The sequence below is a fragment of the Rhamphochromis sp. 'chilingali' genome (genome assembly GCF_963969265.1).
Source record: "Rhamphochromis sp. 'chilingali' genome assembly, chromosome: 16".
Taxonomy (NCBI): domain Eukaryota; kingdom Metazoa; phylum Chordata; class Actinopteri; order Cichliformes; family Cichlidae; genus Rhamphochromis; species Rhamphochromis sp. 'chilingali'.
Window position 1 is genome coordinate 27,097,514 of NC_137943.1, and position 23,437 is coordinate 27,120,950.

The 23,437-nt window shown below is 39.1% G+C and overlaps 1 protein-coding gene across 1 annotated transcript in view; it reads right to left on the reverse strand.

Moving 5' to 3' along the window:
• Window positions 1-23,437, reverse strand: part of glis1a (GLIS family zinc finger 1a) — a 65,947-nt gene that overhangs the window by 34,599 nt on the left and 7,911 nt on the right. The window contains exon 2 of the mRNA XM_080861675.1: window positions 1,049-2,170. Coding sequence (XP_080717801.1) covers window positions 1,049-1,942 — 894 coding nt within the window. The 5' untranslated portion in view covers window positions 1,943-2,170. The remainder of the gene's footprint in view (window positions 1-1,048; window positions 2,171-23,437) is intronic.

The window sequence follows — 23,437 nt, forward strand, 5'->3', positions numbered from 1 at the left end:
ATTGTGTACCACATAAAGTTGGTTCAAGGTCAGTAAGCAAACAGAATTCATACATAAAGTGCATAAGGCTCACTGTCAATTTTTGAGAAAATTAAAGGATTTTAAGTGCGCCTTATAGCCCGAAAAATACGCTGCCTGTACGTCCATTAGTTCTTAGGTGAGAATAAAGCAGCTATCATTTGGGTTTGTTCACAGTTGTGATCCTCTTGTGTCCTGCATCATGTTCCCTTCCTTGATCAACAGGTCCCAACATTCTCGTTATATACCAGGGGAATCAGGAGAAAACAGCCTTCTGGTACGATGGCTGTGCATGCCAGTACTTTATCACAGCCACACATTTAGGGGGACCCATTATGCTTTTCTTCATTTCCTTAGGTAATATATATATGTCTATGTTATAATAGCGGATGCTCATTAAGTTTCACATAATGACATTAGTGTATGTACAATCCTCATTAATTGCAGATGGCTACAAACGCTTGGCTTTAGTTTCCATCTGCACCTGATTCTGTATGAGCTAGAGCAGATATCCCTTATATGGCTGTCTCAGACACACAAGCCCCACCCAATTGCTGTTCAAAATATCTTTTTATTTGGGGCATCAAATCAGAAGAAAGTTAGCTTAAAGGAAGGGAAGGGGAAGAGAACTAAAAGACTTGTTTCAGATAAAGGATGACAAAGAATGGTTATTTTGACCTGGGAATCATGTCAAGTGGGTCTACTAGAAAACATGAAGTTAGAAATAAGTATAAATATGTTTTGATGCTTAAAACCCCTTCCATTTGACAAGGTACTACTAAGAATATTACTGTTATTGCTAAATTAAATAGTTGCCGCATTGCTCTAATAAACTACTGTTGTATAAATTCCTTAACGGGGAAAACTCTTCCAAGAGATTTCTGTTTTGCAGTTTGAGAAGTAGTTTGTGTCTTCTCTCAGTAACTTCAGATTTATTTATTTATTTATTTATTTATTTATTTATAACGGTCCGTTCTGACTCGGTTATCCATTTATTCTGTCATTTAACTGTTGACTAAAGCAAACTCACCATGCACTTGTTGGGTTTTTCTCCAGAATGGACCCTCATGTGGATAAGCAGCTTGTAGCGAGCATTGAACGGTTTGTTGCGTCGCACGCAGCCAGTCCAGAAACATGCAAACTCCTCCCCCTTTCTCTGGTCGATGTGCACTTTCTCGATGTGCCTCACTAGCTCCTCCTGGGTGCTATAAGTGGCACTGCAGTCGATCCAATGACACGGTTGCTCCTGCTGGTCAAGCGTGGGGTCCTGTCCCACAGGTACGTTAATCATGGGGGACTGAAGAGAGGACTGTGTGCTGTCCTGATTGCTGTATCCTTGAAAAGCCTGATTTAAATGGTACAGCTCCCCCTGCTGGTTGCTAATTTGAAACTGTTCCCTCTTACATGGCAAGAAATCATCTGCAGGTTCTTGTTTTACGGAGCAATATTCCTCCTGTGGCTTTTGTTGTTGTTGAGACAATTTATTGTTGGCATCAGAAAGAGGCAAGCAAGATGCAAAAAGTAGAGATGAGGAGGCAGAAGACAGTGAGGAAGGTGGCGAGGCGAAAGATGAAGATGTGGCACAGCTGGTGAGCATGTAGGAAATTGGGAAGGAAGGCTGAGGGTAGCAGCTAAACCTCTGAGTGCTGTTTTGGGTGTCTGTGTGAGCTGTGGTTGCAAAGTCCTCCACAGTCTTTTCTACGTGGGATCCGGCTGTCTTACAGTTGAGCAGGGAGGTGAGGTCACGCCCAAGCGAGGAGAGCGACAGTGAGGTCCTGGGAAGACAGCACAGGCCTCCCGATTGGATCGATGGCTGGCAGAAGCCACCAGAAGACAGCGGCGCCTGAAGATCCTCAGCATCCTCAAACACACTCCCAAATCCAGGAAGAGTCACATCTGGAGGCCCGAGATCAGGGGGCCACATGCCAGCCCCCACTCACAGACTCCTACCAAGAGATCCTGTCAGTAAAATCGTTGAAGTCGATTATCTTGGAGCAATTTTAAGACCCCATTGTAGATAAAACCCTCTGCAGCATCTTTTCGCATTCAAAGGTAATCAAATTAGATTCATGTGCAACTTCTGGCACCTTCTGAATGTGTAGACTTCAGTCATTTGTTCCAAAGTGTTGCGTGGTCAGTCATCACTCCAGCACTGTGGGAGACAAAAACCAAACCCAAATGAGTCATCATAAAAAATACATAAATTTAAAAAAGTGCTTGAATCTTTTATGATCGAAAAAACAGTTTAAAACCTGAAGAATTGCATTCAAGTATATGTACCCTAGTTTTCTTGCCTAACTACGACACAAGTCTTGAAAATAAACAAGGTCAGTTAGCTGCAAAAGCTACTGCTGAAGCTAGAGTTAAAGCTGACCTACAGTATGATGCTCTTTGCAGCTCCATAATTTTAATATTGGAATCTAGCAGAACAGCTTTGCATAGGCCACATTTCAATAATAATCCTTATTTATCTTATCCTGGGCCTTGGTGCAGCCCCTTTGTTCATCTAGTGTCTGAAACAAGTTGTTCTAGCCTATCTGCCCTTAACTTTTCTGTCTTCTGACTGGCTGTCTTTTGCAGACAGAGCGCTAAAACAACAGGTGGGTGGGGATTTACTGCTCAAGGGCAGCGCTGACATAAAAAGGGCCTACTATACAGAAATCTATAGTCAAAAGGGCTGTGAACCAGACAGATAAATGTTGTAGAGCAAAAAATAAAATATAATAGCCTGAAATTTAAAAAGATTAGCGTACGATGCAGCATGAAATGGAAAAGCTGCAAAAAGTCACTGCGCTGGAACGAGACACGTGTGATGATCTGTGCATTTGAAAAGAGATATTCCATCTCTTACACTCAAGCCTCACCACATCTACCATGGAATTCACCCATCAACCACTGGTTCATCACTCGGTCCTTCACAAACAAATTTCCAAAGATGCTTCTCTCATGAGAAGCATTACTCTAAACTTAAGGACTCACAAAACTAAGAAAATCTTGATCAAACTGGGGATTATTTTCACCAAAACTGTCTGTAACACTCTGGAGGTCCTTGGATTTTATGGTGTTTAGTGTCCTGGCTGTTGGGTTTAATGATTTGTTTTTTTACTTTCATTTTAAAAGAAAAACCTGTTTCATTTCTGACCACTACACAACATGCAGAAGACTGTTTAAAAAAAAAAAAAAAAAGAGGACTGGAACGCTCATATTGTCTAATGAATGTTTCTTATAAAAATTCAATACTTTTATCACCTTGACATGACAATTCATTAAACATTCATGTGTTGTGTTGATAAAGGATGATGTACCACTCATGCTGCTAAAGAGGACTTGTGAGCTTGTTTCAGTCTGAAACACTAATCAACACAAGAAGTTTTTTTACTTATAGTAATTTATATTGAGCAGCACGGCTCTAGCCTAGGACCTCTCAATCTTTATGCAAACATGGGTGGAAAGGAAAAGGTGGTGAGAGCAGTGACAAGACCCAACAGGCATCAATAAGAGCAGATTTACTTTGATCAAGTCAGATACACCATGAAAAGGAGGAACTGGGGTGGAGGCGGTCTAAAAAGAGGCAGATCTGCACCTAGTATGGGACAGACTAAAGCACAATAAACAGTGTGCCCTTGAAAAGATTTACCAATTGGTTATGTAGAAGGGTATCAGCTGAGCCATCAGCTAATGTGGGCTGGTAATGAGATGAGCTGCTGAGCCCGGAGTGCAGCAGAGCTCGACTTTGAGACCTGCCTGAACTAACGCTGCGCTGTTTGGAGATCAAACAGAAGTTGACTCAAGTAGATTTACCCCAACTCCCTAAAAGGCCTTAAACACAATCTATAAACAGATTTTGATTTGTAAAAATGATGGACTTGCCCTTTTAAAGACAGCACTTAGCACATTTTACCATGTCGGCTGAACTGAGTCAGGATTGATTGTAACTCAGCTGGTGTGACAACTTGCCACGCTGTTCAACAGTATGAAGCATGAAACCCAGACTGTCTCATTCTCTCAATGTTATTCCCTCATTTCCATTTTGTGTCCAATCATTAACAACAAATAGACCACAGTGACCAGAAGGAAAGGTTTTGGATGGAGTAAAAACCAAAACAAACACAGTCCAGCGCTCCTTGTCAGCAGACTTCAGTCAAATATCTTAGAGTGTAATTCTGCAACGACTGTGTGTTTGCTGCTGCGACACTCAGAGCTGATTCATTACTCCAGGCATTTAGGCCACCCTTGCAGCAAACAGCCAGTTGCTGTGTGGCAGCCGATTGCCTGGAACCTGGTCCAGATGCTTGTTAACAGAGGAAGAGTAATGGACCGCATCTCACCGCTTGCTACTGATGCAATACAGGGAGGCTGGAAAATGGTGGGCCAAACACAAGCACCCCCACCCCTGTCACATATACAGTAGCTCTACTGTGCAGAAGTCCTTGACTGTTTATTGGACTTGACTTGATTTCCACAGTTCTCTACCATCTGCCAGATATCGATGATCTAATTTTCAGTAGGATCGCTGCCACGTGTAATTAGTCATTGGAAAGATTCAAAAGGATTTTATGCTGATGGTTATTTTACGAGCCACAGGCCAACACAGCTAAGAGGATGAGTAAGTTCAGTTCTGTAGTTATATTAGCTGACGAAGGAGTCGCTAAGTGTAGGTTAATGCCCATAGTTTCCTGTTATAGTCTGGTTTACAGTTTTACGATTCTTCCTGTAAATCGCTGGAGTTCCCCCACCATAGTCATGTCATGGGAACTGTGGTTGACTTTTAATTAGAGAGGCTGCGATGTGTCTGTGTGTCGATGAGTTGCAAGGGATTAACGATAGCAGATGTGGTTTGGCATGTTTGAAATGGGATAATTCCAAACTAGATTCTTTTAGCTGTAAGAGCTTATGAATATGAAGATTTGATGTTCACATTTGTAATCTAACTGCTCCTCTTTAGCGTCAAACCGGGACTTGTGTAAAAATCCTCTATGCCATAAATACAGCTGTAAATATAGCACACAGAGGACATTTTTAGCATTGTCTGTTCGCAAACCACTTTGGTCTTGATCCAGAAAGAAGAGTTAGACGGCAATACTAAGAAAAGTGACCCACAAAGCCTCAACTGAACCAGCAAACTCTATGAAATAGCAGCCTCATCTCATGTGGCGTCTTTTAAGGACTCACTCGCTGTGGTTAGCTAAACACAGCTGTGGCATTTCAGGACAAGCAAATGTGTACTTGTCTCAACAATAAGCACTTTGGGTCTTGAATTACAAACTTTTTCAGTGCCTCTTGGTTCAACTCAAACGTGGGAAAGATATCCTTATTAAACTGAGAAATGCGAACACATACAACAGAATTAGGTTTCCCAAATCTTCATAAATAATCCAGAGCTGTGGCAATTAGAGTTCACTGACTTGTGCTAAGACTGAGCACACATTACTAAGTAAATAATATTTATTTCTTGTTTTCCACTCTTATCACCATCTTGCCCAAGGACACTTCGACGTGCAGACTGGAGGAGCCAGGAAATCGAGCCTCTGACCCTCTAATTAGCAGATGACCAACAAAAAAAAAAAAAAAAAAAAAAAAAACTAAAACAAAATATAAACAAACAAAAAAAAAAAACGTGTGCAGATTAAAGATATCATACCACACCAAAAGATGATATTTCCCAGTAAAAACCACATCTGTAAACAACAAAAACCTGACTGGTGGGTCTTAAACCCACAAACTTTGAATCACATCTCAAGTGTTTGACTAGGAATCTAACGTGCTATTGTTTGCACCAAAAAGCCTGTTACAGATCAACTTTATTTACACATAAGAGTAAAGTTTAGTACACACAAATACGCAGGATCTCATTGTTTTGCACTGTCAAAACATGCTGTCAAAACAGCACACAGTTTGAGTTATCACTTCATCAGGTGCATGTGAACTCAGCATTTTGTCAGATTCTTATGAGTAAGACTTAATATGTTTGTCTCTGGGAGCTTTTGACAGAGGAAAAAAGGTTCTCCAAGCACATAACGGTCAGACTACCCTCTCCCACCCAGCCCTTAAAGCTGAAGTAATCAATATGTGTTATGCAAGCGTTTAAGAACAAAGATGAGCGTGTCAAAGTGTTTCGGTTTCTTTCAGCTCATTGTTTTGGATGAATGTAAACTTGATGCTCTCATCAATCATGTTTCCAGACACAGCAGGAAGCCGTTTTAGTCAAAGAGCTCTGATAAAACCTCTGTGCACAACTTACTGAGCACCAGACCAAGACAGACGGCATTAGTGACCAGCTGTTGAACATGGCAGAGGAATTAGTCACTCCCTATGGAATTTCTTTTGTGATTACTGTGGCTAAAAAATGCTTTGCAGCAGCTTTTCTCAAAAATTCCAGATTCATGTGGCAAAGATTTATGTCCTTTTACTGCATTAAAATTGTAATTATTGCAAACTGTAGTTATATACACATTGCAATTATAGCAACATTACAAGCATAATGTTCATAACTTTTTTAAAGAAAAACTGCATCAACTTAAAATGAAAAGAATGTATCTGTTTTTACAGTACACACATGTCATGTTAACAACACTTTGTTTGCAACATTTTCCCAAGCTCTTTAACGGCAATTCTTTTTCTGCATGCCTTAACTATGCACAAAAGGTATGAAATTACAGGATAAATCATGGCCCAAATGTTGTTGTTTTAAAAGCTTTGTGGGTGACTTCACTAATACAAATGTTAAAAAAAATAAAATTGAAAGTTCTTGAGTAATTTTGGTTAATCTCAGAAATAACATAAATTCCAAGATGGACTAAATGGCAAATAAAGAATGGCCTATTTGGTGTTGGTGGAGACCAAAATCAGTGATTAAATGAGGCAACAAGGAAGTTTTTTCCTAACACAACATGTTAGTGATAAATTTAAAACATGGTTTGGTGCCTTCAGGCTAAAACAACAGCAGCAATCAGGAGGATTAGCTAAGACAAGCTTTTGATATGTTTTGGTGCAGCAGTCCCCAACCCCGGACCACCGACAGGTACTGGTCCGTGAGCCGCTTGATACCAGGCCGTGAGAGTTGAGGCTCGGGTTATGGTTTTCGGGGATTTTATCGTTAACTCTGTTTCCCTGGGTCTTTTCCCGTGTTGTAGTTGCGCGTCTTATTTTGAAAGAAATATTTATGCATTACCATAGCGACCAGAGAGCATTAAGAGGAAGATTTTACTCTCGGTGTTGTTGGCGCATTTCAGGAGAAGGCTGCTAATAAAGTTACACAATTACACAGTGAATTTGCGTTGATTGTTGCGTTTACACAACAATATAGTTTTTGTCTTGGTCGTATCATTTTATTTTATTGTATTTATCTGCGACACTGTAAAGGCCGTTCTGCGAAAATATTGTTGACATTAAACCGGTCTGTGGCACAAAAAAGGTTTGGGACCGCTGTTTTAGTGAATAAAGTAGAAAGACATGGAGAACACAAACCTCTTTGTGTTTGTGTCCTTTTTAAATGATCAAATAGTAAAAACAACAAAACAAGAGTTTAAAAGGTAAATATTCATTATCTACTATTCTGAATAATATGTGCATATGTGAATGTGCAGTATTTACAATATTTTTCGTGTACATGTATTCATTAGTGATGATTTTCATATTGGCTTACAGAAAGAAGTTGCTATAATATCAAAACAAAGTAGCATTTCTAAGACATATTTGCATCATTCATTTCAAAGTACACCTAAGTTCTGATTTGTAACTCTCCCATTGAGTTATATTAGACTTCTCACATAAATCATGCAAGACTAAAACAAGTGTAAATCTTAGTTCCTGAATTAGAAAGAAAATACATGTAGAAATCCTCAAGGCAGCAGCATATTTCAGGTTAAGACAATATGTTTGCAGGAGAATAAAATCTCATAAATGTGGCTGGCAATGCATTAAAGAAAGCTTTTTAATTACATAACTAGTTTCACAACTGTCACTTGTGTTTTTATAATGAACATGAGAGACCAGTATCCCAGTAACCAAGAAAGTTGGCCGCAGTCTGAGAGTTTACACTTCTCTAAATAATTTGTCTCAGATCCTCCAATTTCAAAACACCTTAATCCTGTGAAAACAATTTTGTGGGATTGTGGTATGCTAATAAATCCTAGTTTACTGCATTTTCAGGTCATTAGCCTATATTTGTCCACAGGAAACTGGAAAGGCAAACTTTTTTCCTAACAGCTTCCTGCTTTATATTCAGTACACATTCACACCTTGCTATATTCATACAAGTGACTGCACTAAAGATTCAAATAAGCTTCCCTACTTTGCTCTTATGTTTTTATAAGTACTACTTGCTCGTGCTACAGTTGGTCAGTAATTTTAGTTCGATGTTAGGTGGTTGCTCGGAAACATGATGACATCACTATATATCATGCATAATGAAAGCTTTGTGGATATAAATTAGATGTTACTGTTTTGAAACTGAAATTAAATCCTTAGTGGTTTTATGAGGTGTTAAAAGTGAGTAAATGCTACAAATGGTCAGTGATTTTAGCCTGTTTGTAGGTGCTTGCTAGGCAACATGATTGTATTAATCATAACATCCAATATAGATAAAAATCTTCAGGGGCCAGTGTTGGATGTTCAACTCCTGATGGGGTAAGAGGAATTCGCAAGCAAACAAACACACGGAGATTTCATGTATTAAAGTCAGATTTTCCAGAAAGACAAACCAGTAACCAGTAACTAAGTAAATATTCTCCCATTTATTCCCCTATAGATCTTTCTATATATTGACGCATCTGTTTCTTTCTACTACTGTTCAAAATCTATGAACACCCCCCCCCCCCCCCCCCAAAAAAAAAAAAAAAAAAAAAAAAAAAAAAACTTTAATGAATCCCTTTTAATGAGCTAGTGAAAAAGTTAATTTCCTGAAATAAATACTTTTTTTTTGCCGGTCAACTCATAGCCAATTGCAGAAAAAAATCTAGACATAAATTTTTATTCCAGGTTTATTCTTGACTGATCTTTTGAATTCTGTATAAGAAAGCATATTAAATGTAATGTTATTAAAAATGTATTGCTACTTTACAATATTGGACCACTTTAAATGGCAAATTACAACAGAAGGAAATTACTGCTGCTCTAACATAATTCAGTCTCAGTTTTACAGTTAAGCACAGAGTTAGCTCAGGCAGTTCAGCTAACCTCGATTGCCAGCTCACATCACCTGAAGGTTCAGCCAATACCCTTTTATTCATCCAGTTTCCTAGCTCCTATAGGGTTCACTGATTAAGCTGCAGACAGTCTTGCAAGCCACTTTGCAACCCACCTCTATCTTTTGTGCTCTGACTTAATTATTGCCAGTTTTGTTGTCAGTGATCTCTGTTCTGTTCCATGCTGGGTCATGGGTAACAGAGCCAAGCTGCTAAATATACATTCGTGCACATTAGTGGAATTTATTGGGTCCTCAAATAAGCACATTTACAGATACCTCACAAAATGTTTCTGGTAAACAGTAGCAGAGAAATTGTGACGCTGCTTTTTTGATGCTCAAACGCATGAATCCAGATCCAACAGCAAACACAAGCTTCAATTTACTACTGTAAGCTCATGATTTCACAAACATGAAATGTACTTACTTTGAAATCTGAGTTCTGCAGCTCCACCGAACCTCAGTGTTTATTTGCCGATTTACCCCAGAAGACAGAAAAGAAAACTACCTGCTGTGCTGATATATCTACCGCTAAGAGACCAACTGGCACCTTTTGCATATATATTAACAGTGACAACTGTTCATCATCATCCTCAGCAAGACTCCCATCAGAAGACACATAGAGGGCAGTAATAAATTCCTATAAATGTGCTTTGGATCACAGTCCTGCATGCTGGGGGACAGAGTTTTTGTAAAAGTGAATAAAAATATGAGCACAATCTTCTGCTTCTGTTCTGCACTAAACTCTAAAAATGTCCCATCTGTACAAGCTGTCAAACTGATTCAGCTTCAACAGGAGAACGATTTATTTTCACTGAGGGAAGACGCCTGAGCTGAAGCTGCTGACCTGACACTGCGGGCTGAATACAGAGACACGTTGTTGTGATTAGAGGTGTACGTTACCCTTTTCCAAAACCAAGAACCAAGTACCCAATGCTGAGAAAAGTCTTAAATATTTTTAAACACAATTTGCTGTTGGCCATCACGAGCTATGAACTTAAACACTGACGTAACTAAAAATGTTCAAATGTGAGTTTGAACAAAAATTGTTTGGAGTGTCAAGATAAAGATTCACAGGAACTTGTGTCCTACATTAAAATCCCACTAAACTCTGATGGGATTTTATTCAGAAGTAACTAAATATCAGCACAGAAAAGAGGACAAAAAAAGCAAGATGCCAAAAGTCTAAAACTGTATCAGATTTTTCTAAAAAAAAAAAATCGGAGCGCACACATAAAGATCAGAGTTTGTAAAGAGGGAAAAAAAGAAAAATCAAAAAAAGAGAAACCCTTTAAGAGCAAAGCACTCTTCGTGCTAAGAGTGCCACAACAATCCAGCAACAACTAACTAATCATCAAGTGTGAACACGTGTTTAACAGCTTGGCAGTTTGATGATCTGGAGCATTCAGGTGTGTTAACACAATGACAAAGTAGTTCCAGAAATGGATGTCCCAGCAAATTGACCCCAAAGTCAGACCGCTCAGTGAAATTGCACAGTGCACAGTGGTGGAGGGGCAATAATTGGGGTTTGTTTTATTGCGCGACACGGGAATGTCGCAGTCAGAGTCCACCGTGAACTCTTCTGTATACCAAATTATTCTAGAGTCAAATGTGAAGCCATAAACAAATGCCTGCAAACTTCAATAAAATGAAGCAACGTCGTTAGAAAGAATGGGCAAAAAATGCTCCAAAATGATGTGGAGGAAGTAAAGTCACACAGAAAAACATTCACGGGGCATTTGATCATAATTATGTAAGTGACATGACTGAGATGTGACAAAAGTGTATCTAAACTGCAAAATAAATGAGTATTACAAAAAAAAAAAAAAAAATCAGGAAATTACAGAAACAATAAACACAGAATCTTGTGACAGTGTATCTACATGTACAAAAATACGAACAAAACTCTGGTTGTCATTATTTTTAGTGGTTCCACTGCGCTTTATGTTTTTATTGATGACAGACTGGATGCTGGTCACGAACCAATTATAGTTACCATCTTTCAAGACCTGCAATGTTCATTCTTCAGCCTGTTTTTCATTTTCCAATGTTGTGTGAGTAAGAGTGCTTTAAGCTTCAGTTAGTCAATGTGACAGACGTGCTGTGGGAAGTTTCAGTACAAGTGGAGAACAGAATAGAACCAGGCTGCACAAATGATTACTGAAATAGATACTAGTGTCTTTATCGTGACATTACAAGACACCAGAGGTACAACATCAGTTCTTGTAAGTCCATGTGTTTCTGGTAAGATTATTTTCATGCCAATACTGTGTAGTCTGAACCCTTCATTATGGAAATTTTATGTATTAAGCATTGCATCAGTTGCTGACTGAATTTGCCAGTGTTTTTTCAGGTGGAAATTTAAAAAAAGGAAAATAGCCCAGAGCTTGAGAGGTTAACCACAACCACAATTGTTCCCAAACCTAACCAAACCTTAGCCACTGTGCTGTCACACATGAAAACATGTTACAAGAACTGTGTTTTGGAGGTTTGGGAAAGCACAGACTGCTGAGGTTTTCTGCCAAATATGGGCATCATGTCAAGAAAATATCCTGCTGAAGGCCTATGCTGTACTTGGATTTTAATATGAAGACTGAACGACACGTGAACACTTCACAAAAAATTCTACTGCGAATTAAAGAGCTTTGTGTTGACCGAGAGCTCAAATGGAAAGTCAGACATAACTAGAAGATGAAGCAGGTGCAAAAACACCTGTGGATGGTATGGCCATGCCAAAGTTCCAGTCTGGGGACATCAATGCCACTGATGAGGACCACATGGCTGAGAGTTGGCACCTCGTTTCTGAACCTGTCCGCTCTGTGTGCCAGTCAGCTTCTCGCAGCCAGTTCTGTGTGAAAAAGGTGCTGAATACATTTATTCCACGCAAGTATAAATCCCTACGGCATCCGTGTCAGCTCAATAAAAGAGGGCAATGTGAAGCTGCAACACTACCATGACAAAAATCAGTGGTGACGCCAGTTAAGACGCTCAGCCATGTCTATATTTGCAAGCATTGCTGAAAGCAAGGCTAGTTCTGGTAACAAAAAACACCAATGCCTGCAGCACAGCTTGAAACTGAAGGAAAGAATGCAAAGCTGCAATACAAGACCCCAACAGAGGACCCGATTAGTCTTCCATCCCCACAAATATAGACTCTGCAGCTGGAAGGAAAAACAGAGACCATCCATCAAAAAAATAAAGATCCAGGTAAGTGTTATTTAAAACAGATATGCCCTCAAGGCTGGGATTGGTTACAGTGGCCGTGAAAGCTCAACAGCTTAGAACAGACATGCAAAAAGACAAAACAAGTGATGTTTAACAACAATGTAAATAAAATACAGAAATGAGCTGCAAATAACAGACTGAACAATGACAGATGGCATGTGCAACGGATAAGCACTCTGGTTGTTAACCAGGTGACTCGTCAAAGAAGCCTGTGCGTTGTGGTAGAAAATGAACTTTATGTGCATTTATTTTAATGTTCTTATTACATAATACATCTAGAAGATTACGCCTCTAAAAATTAAAAATCATAGTTTACTTATATTTGGTTGCTTTTTCATTCAAGGTTGAGCAATACAGTGCACATTTTTACCATGAAACTTAGTAGAGGAGATGCAGAGACGACCATCTGTTTTACAGTTGATGAGCCCAAAGGCTGTGAAGACAGCATTTTAGATCAGGAAAGCAAGCACGATCATAGTCATTGTTTTTTTTAAACAATCATCCTCATCTTGTTTTTTTTGGTTTTCTTGTTTTTTCACACTTGCAGTATCATGCTCTGTTAATTTGTGTCGGAGGTTCGTTTCTGTAACATCCTCAAGCGATCCCTAAAAAACTTTCTCATTACTCACCTTGTCACCACATTTGTCTCTGTCGCCTTTATCTTAACCAAAAATGAATTTTCAAATTGAAGCCTTGCCATATTGACACTCTGACACTGTGGATGATGCACATTTGGACTTCACTAAACACTGGAAGTGGTGTACTTTTGCACAAGAAGATGGCCTTGAAGTGGATTCAAGTCTAATTCAAATCAGACATGTTTATTTTCTCTTTATAGGCGCAGGAACAAAACTTTTTGACCACATCTGGCATGACTATAGATGTGTGCTATGAAATCATTTGGAATAGTTATAGGCCTGCAATTCAAATCAATGTTCCAAATAGAAAATACATATAACTAATCATAAAACTGGCTTTGTTTAGCCCCAAGCACACAAGGCTGGACACTAATCGCCGACATGCATGTGCGAACTACTTACTGAAATGTAGTGAAACTGTTAAAAGTGGGACACAAACCAAAAACAGAGACTGATTGCTTTCAAAGTAAATGTTCCACCTTCTGAAATGTGTTAAATACAACTGTAAGGCACAATTTTTACTCTGAAAGCAAATAATCTCCATATCTGGTTTAACTTGCACTTTTTCAAGTCATTACCACTCAACTAGTAATTGTCAGCTGTTTGCAGACAAGCTGGTGACATCCAACGTTTTTACAGATGTAGGACCTTTAGTTGTTTTGTTTGTTTGTTTGTTTTAAGAGAAATATATACAGAGCCTAAAAACTGATCTTACTTGTGTGGCTAAATCTATCACAAAGCCTCACTGGGTCACCAGTATAGCTTCAATTGTTTTAATAAACTGAGTTTTGATGATGTGAAACAGAGGGAGAGAATATCAACATTTGTTTTCCACTTATTTTGATGCAGTGTTTCTGCTCTAATAATTCTGTTTTTGTTAGTGATTCTTGCTGGTTGTAGACTTTGCAACGGTGCTCTTGTTGAACTTCACATAAAAGCTAAGTAACTAATATCCATCATCTGTGCTGGTAACTCAAACTTAACTATATAATCACCTGCAGCTGGTCTGAAGTTGAGATGCTTTAACGAAGTCTTGGCTGGTTTCCTGCGAGTGTTTCAGCTCAGTGTGCTGTGACCCCGTTTGCCTCGAGTCTCTGACGTGATGACTGTGGCTGGTGAAAATCTGACTCACTGGTAAAATCCCCTCCCTTATTTTGATATATTCAGTCACTTTTATCATTAGTATTTAACACTCCCAATTCCCTAACACCCCAGTCCAGTTAAGTTGTGTGAGCGAAACCAAAAAATTGTTTGATTTCGAGACGCAGTTCGGGTCAAAGTAAGCTCACTGGGAGCAGGTGAATGATTCACTCTGGTATTGCAGAACATGAGGATTTGCTCTTGGGTCACAATTCATGCATGCCATCTTAATAAAAGGTTTAAATTACTGTTGACTTTATTCACAGTAATCCTTCCTCTGCACTGAGACATTTAATAGCCCAGATAGGGATTTTAGAAATGTGCAATTTATTGAAACTCCAAACTAAAGTCTATTTTACTGGATGAGCAGGAGGGATTTTGTTCTTTTGTTTCATTTTGAATTACATATCTGCACATAGAAATGACCTATTTCAGTTTTCTATGAGACACACACACACACACACACACACACACACACACACACACACACACACACACACACACACACACACACACACACACACACTATGGTTGTAATCAAAATCGCTCTGCAGTTCAACAAAAAATTTGCTTCACTAAGTGTTTTTATAATAACGTAGCAGTGAGTGACATTAGAAAAGCTAAAACATGAGAAGAGAACTGCATGTTTGAGGCGTGAAGACGTAAAATCAGCACACTTTCCACTGTTTCCTCTGTGCAGAAGTAGGGGATTCACCAGCAAAGGGGAAAACCAAAGGAGGAGAAAAATTCAAACAAGAAATGATTTTATTTACTTTGTTTATCTAATTTATTTGAAGTTGTTTGTTCTTTCATTGCAGAGCTGCTTTCTGTCATGTGCTGTCACTGTAGTTTTGCTCCTCTGTTTTGATTTTGTTTTAAGTAGTAAAACCTTTCAAATAAACACTATTTACACATTAAAAAGATTGAGAATTTGTCTTTTGGTGTGTTTTCAAGAACAACAAGAGGGTACATTTTGGTGTTGTAAATGACTCCCAAGTGGCCCGTTACTGGTGGAGACAAGCTTTTCCATGATCTCATTGCATTATACAATTTACTGTAATATCTGTTGCAGATTTAGAAAACACCATGTAGCACTGTCGACTTTGTATGAAAGATGGAAAAAGCTCTAAATCTGCATTCCCACTAATGACCAGCAGTGTGAGACTGGCCTCGTTCACCATTTTCAAGTCTTAAAATTCAACATGAGGTGCAATTTGTACATTATAGTCCTCGACAGACTACAGGAGGAGATGCTGTCCATCGATCATCTAGTGTCAAAAAACCAAGATGATGCTGGCCAAATAGAAGATGGAATTGGCAACAGATGATGCTACATTGACTAAATCCATCTTTTATAAATAGGGTTTGCTTAACACTTGTAATTATTAGTACGTTCAGTTGGTTGTGATTTCACAGATTAACAAAAGCAGATATTACATTTTGTAGTGAGGTGAAGCGGAGTGTAATCAAAGGAACAAAAAAGAATTTGTATCATAGTTTTGAGTAGCTCATAAGAAACTTGCTCATATGTGAGAAATGACTACAATGATATAGGCTTTAGAGTCAAGCTATTACCTGACAATGTAAACTTTAAGTCCAAAAGTACCAAAGTCCAGAGTCCATATAAAATATGCGATGAGCTGAGCCAGGTTAGGTTTTGAAAACCAGACACCATAAGCATAGGATGGATTTGACGGTGAAACTGAGGTAAACTACATACTCCTAAGGCAACAACTTATCAAACACAAAGTAGGCCCAACCCAGCGTCATTCTTTTGTATCCTTCTGGAGATTACACACCAAACATGTTGAAAAAGCAAAACTGACATGAAATTCAGAATGTTTCCACTGCAAACTTGCAGCTTGTAATTAGTGTAACATTATATTCAGAAAAAAATCATTCACCACCAAACATGAGCTTTATAAATAAAAAGGAAGAAACAAGGATTCTGTGTTCAATTCAATTAAATGCTTAATTGTCCAACAAGGGGAAATTAGTTTAGCAGCAAGAGCAACAATAAGAATAAACAAAACAATAATAAAAAGTTCTTGTTCTTCAAAGTCATGTTACCAAACCAAGCAGTGATACAGAAAGAAATAACAGATTCAATAAAAGGTCTGTAAAACAAAGACAACATTTCAGAAGAGACATTAAAAGATCCCATTTACCTGAAAAAGAATCTGTCTATAGGTTCATCCAGTTATCAAGACTCCAGGAGAGGAAGTTGCATCACGACTGCTGCATGTCAGTGGGGCAGATTGAGTGCTTGTTGGCAGATATGGGAACGCATTTGAGGAAGCAGGTAAATAATTTCAGAGAGTCTAGCAGCGTCTAGCTGCGTGTCTCAGGTAGAATAGCATTGTTTTACTATTTGATCTGAATGGTCAGATCTGTTAGTTCACATTTAAAAATAAAACATAACCCAGCAAAATTATGTGGTTGGTTTGAACAGCTGTGAATGATGAGTGAGAAAAATATTTTTAATGGTAAATGGCCTGTATTTGTATAGCGCTTTTACTAGTCCCCCCTAGGGACCCCAAAGCGCTTTACACACCCAGTCATCCACCCATTCACACACACATTCACACACTGGTGGAGGCAAGCTACAGTTGTAGCCACAGCTGCCCTGGGGCAGACTGACAGAAGCGAGGCTACCATATCGTGCCATCGGCACTTCTGGCCCACACCAGTAGGCGGTAGGTGAAGTCTTGCCCAAGGACACAACGACTGAGACTGTCTGAGCCGGGAACCTTCCGATTACAAGGCGAACTCCCAACTCTTGAGCCACGATCGCCCCATGCATGAAACATTTGCACAAAGTTTTGCACTTGTGTGTAAAGGCCTTAATGGGGTCCATAACTTACTAAAGGAACTTCAATTCAATAAGACTTGAAACAGCAACTGAAACCATAAACTCAATAGGAAAGTGAATACTTAGGTGATCAAAGCAGAGAGCCTAGGGGTCATTTTCCCATAGACTTTAATGCAAACATTTGGCTGCCAGAGGAGTCACCCGCTGCTTTCCATCAAAAATATTTTAAGTTATAAGCACTTTCATAATGACTTTTATGTGCAGGGTATGTTTTTTGGTTTTGAAAAGACTATAGCAATGCTTCTTGCGGCAAAATCCATTTTCCCCACTTGTGAATTGCACTCATGTCAACAAGCAAGACATAATTAAGTGATTTTCCTTAAAGCTGCGATATATCCGACTTGGCGCACAACATATGGAAGTATCGGCAGAAGTAAGCAAACACTAATACTTTATACTTGCAACTCTGCAATAAAAAAAACCCTCAAAGTTATTACACTGGGTTCAAGTTACACTCACACACAGTAGCTATTAATAGCAATTTATTATGGGTCTCCTCTGTGACCAAAACATATCCAAGTGCAACGCGAGAATGTGAAAAGACAGCAGAAATCTGCAGTGATGAGTGAGAATCAGCAGCACAAGTGGACTGGCAGCCAACAATCCAGAGTTTCCTAATGACATGAACACAGCATTATATTATCATGCAATTCCTGTTTGACGCAAGACCTTAAGCAATCTGTAAATTTTTTCTTAGGCAAGTGTTGAGATATGCCATTTCAGCTCTCAGCATCTGCGACACCAATTCACATTTCATTTTTCTTCCTTCGCTTTTAAACTCAAACCATAAAAAAATATGTGGGTCTCTGCCTTTCCCTCCATCACCGCTCACCTATGCTGCTCCGGCCTCCCCTCTTGGCAAACCTAAACCTTTACAAGCAGGTGTGGATCTGTGAGAAACTTTGTTTTAGTGCAGATGGCAGGAAATTCCAGTGAAATGACAGCGGCTCAGTCTAAACCACAAGTTGTTGTGAGCAGCACTCATGGACCAGATAGAGCAGGGCCAGCAGCAGCAGTGCCTATGGACCAAACTTGGACTCCTGGCCTGCCAGCGCCTTGAAATATGAGCAGCTTCACGAGGCGTCTGTTAAAACTCTTCTGCAATGGACTTATTCCTGGTATGGTGGGTACTGACTGACTCCAGTGTGTCTTTCCAAACAAATTTTGGGTGGTATTTGGTCTGAGCAACCCTGTGAAAACAGATTATGTTTTACATCTAGTGGTTTATTGTAGCCGATGTTTGGTGAACCATCAGTATTTCAGCCAGTAGATCAGTCAGGGCAGCATCAAGCAACACTTTCCAGCTTTTCATGCAGGGCTCCTCCACATGATGTCATGGGAGAATTAGCGAGTGAAGAAGCCGCACATCCAACACTACAAAGCCGGGAATTTAAAGTTTGTTTTTATATAAATCTTGTTACATTGACTATATTGTTAATAATGTAATCTATTACAGTTAGCTGAATAAACAGTTTGACAAAGTTATGCGGTCGTGTTTAGGACAGCCTCAGTTTCACTGGCATCTTCTTGTCCTTGAACACTTTAGTTTCCCTTTCAGTGGCTTTAACGTTGGTAAAATCAGCCAATTCATCAGTGACTGACAGTGTCAGCGTGTTCCAGCTGTTCATTGCACTGATATGATAATTACACAGAGGTTTTCTGGAGTGCCACATTTGCCTCATATGATTTATATTTTTGCATGAGATATCCCACTTGATCCACACCTAATTTTCTGTTTTTTGGGTTGTTTTTTGTTTTTTTAATCCTGTCATCAAGTGGAAATATTCAACATGTTTTCCACAAAGTTTTAGCCCGACAAATTTTGTATCTTTGGAAATGTTGGAATGTGAAGAACAATTTAAAATGTTGTATTTTTTCTGCCTTGGGACAAATTTCACCACAAGCTTCTTATATTGTTAACTCAATGCAATCAGTCATTCAGCACCTCATGTATCAACTGAAGGTGTTCCTGAGATTTATTTTTCTTTGCTGTAGGAATCTGACAAACTTTCCATTAACATGTAAAACGTTCCTTGTGCTGCCATGTAGTTGATATTTTTTTAAAAGCAGCAAAGTACGTGAACTTTAAAATGGGACTTATTATTCTCATTTCCAACTTCACAGTTCAAAATAATCCTTGATTTTTGTATTTTATTGGATGTTGGCACAGCCCCTCAGTTCATCCACTCTCTCAAATAAGTTGTTGTACTGATCAGAAGGTTGGTGGTTTGATCCCCCACCACTCTCCAATGCACCCATTGGACTATAAATGTGTGTGAATGTTAGATAGAAAGCACTTAAGCATTAAAAAAGTGCCTGTGTGTATGAGGTGTAGAGTAGAACAGCAGTATGTAAGATCGAGTCCATTTACCATCTGATATCAGTGACAGTAGCCAACAGCACAAATGTTGTTTCCTGCAAGATGTAACCTTTCATAGAAAGTTGAGTTTTTTCCCCCCTATATCATCATACATATAATTCGCTCAAATTACCTTAAAATATTGTGATATAATTTTGAAGCTGTATCACCCACCTCTACACTGAATTACAGTTCAAGTTACATTTCACTGTAATTCTGCATGCTTTGTAGCTGTGCATGGCTATTTTATCTAACGTGTGCTATCAAAATTATATTTAAATATACTCTGACACCAGATACTTTTGCCCAGTACATGCTTCTGTGTGTGTGTGTGTGTGTGTGTGTGTGTGTGTGTGTGTGTGTGTGTGTGTGTGTGTGTGTGTGTGTCAAAAACAAATAAATCGTAGTGTGGGCTAGGAAAACATACACAATCAATAAAAGGAAGGAAGTCAGAAGTGTTTACAGCTGTTTAAAATGGCAACACTAAGACAGAATGAAAAGCCAGCAATCATAAAATGAAGAAAGCCACAATGGAGACATCCAGAGATAATGGTGAATTTTCTGGAAGAGAATCATAGTGTTGCGCTTCATTGTTCGCATTGAAAATGACAGAAATAATTGCGTAACATCTGAAAGAGAGCTGAGAGAGAAGCCGGGTTTATTTCTTAGCTCCGCACAGCTTGCTAATCACAGCGTGATTATCAGCTTCAGAAAGTTACAGAAATGGCAGGAAACGAGCAACTTTGATTAGATGTCGGTAAGGTCCATGTGTGCGAAACCATTTGAAACTATACACAGCCTCACTGTGGAGGTAAGGGTTTAATGACCTTCTACCTTTATCAGACCTAACACAGAGGTGATGGTCTTAAGCCTTAGAGTGGAAGCTTCACACAGTAATTACAATATGTGGAGAAAATAGAACTTTCTCAGTTGCATCAAAGAAAGAAATGCATGCATGCGTCTACTTCCACATATGGAAGTGAACGTATTACTGAGTACACTGTTAGAACAACAACAACTTTCCCCAAAGGAGTGAAAGTTTGAGTCATATCTCTCTACCTTATTCACTCTCTTGCACTTGGATGCTGAGGAGTGAATATGGCACAGTCACGCAAGAAAGGGGGGAGAAAAAAAAAGCAAATCAAAATACTCATTAAAGTAATGCTTTTAACAAGTTCCAGGACACAATCTTAACTGTACTCTGAGTATTCATTTCAAAACAACTCTCACCAACCCTCTTCTTTGTAAGCATCAGTGAAAACTCATGTTTTACTTCAACATTTCTCCCTGCAGTTCCAGCAGACCCTACGCCACCTTTGAAACACTCCTTTTTTCTTTCTTTAAAAAAATAAAAATAAAAAATAAACACAGAAATGTAAATTGATTTCCTTCTGGGAGTAGATGAAAGCTGCATATGTCGCTCTGCAGATTCTTCAAGCCATCATTAATTTTGACAGATCTCTTTAATTTAACTGCTATATTTGTTATGCTTGTATGTTAGTCTTAGGAGGTTCCCAGTAATAATATTTGAACTTTATTGCAACAACTCCCTCTGCATTGAGTTTGTTACTCTCTTTAGTGCACACGTCCCAACACAAACTAATGCAAAAAACAGCACATGATGTTGCTACTGGCAGTGGCTACATGCTCTGTAAGAAGTATACTTTTAATTTAACATAATAATTTTGTCATTTTTCTAGGACAGTTCCTCTTTGTTGCCGAGTTATTTACCAATCTGTTTGCTGGCACATTGTTTATTGCTGCTGCATTGATTTAATCACTTTCTGCTCTGCTCTCTTGCTGCTTCTGCTCCAACCTCCTGCTGAAGACCCCATGGGAAATAAACCAATTAGCTTTATTTTGTTATCCTTTATGAATGTGTGTTCATCTTCAAAACTGTACTGTAACAAAAGACAACAGAGCTTTAAAATATGGGACATGTTCTTAATATACCCTAAACTGCACTTGCTGATATTTTTTTCATTATGTAAAAATGGAAGAGGTCTCCCACAGAGGATTACTGCCAGCTCTGCCTTTACCCAACAGCTTTGATCAGTTAGATCAATCATTGTTTTGGTTTTACGGCCTACGGATGTATTATTTTGGTTTACTTTGACCACCACGCATGGCTTTTTATTCAGTATGAAGCCCTAAAAATACACTAAACACCACCTGCTAAGGACCAAAAGAGAGCCAGAAATAGATTAGATCTGAACACAGTGGACCATTAACCAGACCAAAGGCCAGACATTTCCCTCAAAGTTGGTGAAGACCAAAAGCGGAGCTAGAAGGAGTTAAAAAGGAACTAACCAGTCACTGTGCTAGGTATGCCAATTTAATTCCTCATTAATTCTATTCATAATTCATTCTAATCAGACAATTAAGCAGCTCAATGCATTTAGGCATGAACACATGCTCAAGACAAACTCCTGAAGTTCAAACCGAGCATCAAACCGAGGAAGAAGGGTGATTTCAGTGAGTTTGAACGTGACAGGATTGTTGGTGGCAGACAGGCTGGTCTGTGCGTTTCAGAAACTGCTGGTCTTTGGGGATTTTCCCACATAGTCAGCTCTAGGTTTTACAAAGAAGGGTCCAAAAAAGAAAAAAATATCCAGTGAGCAGCAGTTCTGAGTGAGAATGCTTTGTTGATGTCAGAGGAGAATAGGCACAGTCTTTCAGGTTGTTAGAAACGCAACAGTAACTCAAATAAATTCTTTACAACCAAGGTATGCAAAAGATCACCTCTGAATGCACAACATGTCAAACCTGCATATAAGCTGCAGCAGCAGAAGACCACACCAGAGCAAAATTGGACAACAAAAGACTAAAAAAACATTCCCTCATCTGATAAGTCTCAATTTCTGAGGCAAAATTCAGATGGTAGGGTCAGAATTAGGTCCCAACAACATGAACGCATGGGTCTATTCCACCTTGTAGCAATAGTGCAGGTTGGTGGTGAGGGTATAATGATGTGGGGGGGTATTTTCTGGGGGGCCCTTAGTACCAGCTGAGCATCGTTTAAACACTGCAGCTTAAGGCTGGGTGATATATCGAGTTTTAAATATATCGCTATATTTTTATACGAGATATCAGATGTGACAATATCGTTTATATTGATATAGTCTATGTTACCTTATAATTATACTTGTGGAGCCGCAAGTTTGCCTCTTTTTCGAGATATCAGATGTGACAATATCGTTTATATTGATATAGTCTATGTTACCTTATAATTATACTTGTGGAGCCGCAAGTTTGCCTCTTTTTCGTCCACTTTTGTCTCTACGCAACGTTACTCTGCTTCGCCTCTCCTTCACTGAACACAACTCCCCCTCCCCCATCGCTTCACCTGCAGGCAACGAAAAGATGGACACGGCAGCTATCAAAGAGGAGCTGGTTGGTAAAAAGAAAACATTTGGAGATTACCATTTTAGTGTGGCCAGCGTTATCTTACTGCGGTTAGCTCATTAACGCATTGACGCCGTGCAACCCCACGCACGGGGCGTTCCGCAGTAACTCGTTAACGGAGATTTGCCGCGTTAATGCAGTTTTGGCGTTAACGTCGTTTTAACAAGATTAATGCTGACAGCACTAATTATTATTACTATTATTTGGAGTGTCAGATGAGCAGCAGAATAATGTATTCTGTTGAGAATGTCGCCTTATGTATAAATTCTGGTTGTGCTTACTGATCGCAAACCGATTTAATGTGCTACACTGCGCTCAGAAATCTGTCAAAAAATGTTTTAGTACGACTTTGGTAAACTACGGAGCTGCACCGCTTGATGGATTGTTGGAGCATTACGGCTACCGTAGTCAGGAGCCTCGCGGAGTGATACGTACTGTGCTTCAACGTAATATTACTGTATTTTGTGTGTATAATGACCAGAAATGGCTCCTGTTAAGAGACATGGTTACAAAGCGGATTTCAAACTCCCGGCTGTCAGTCACGCAGTAGAACTTGGGAACAGAGCAGCTGTGAAATCTGTGTCTTTGTTATTATG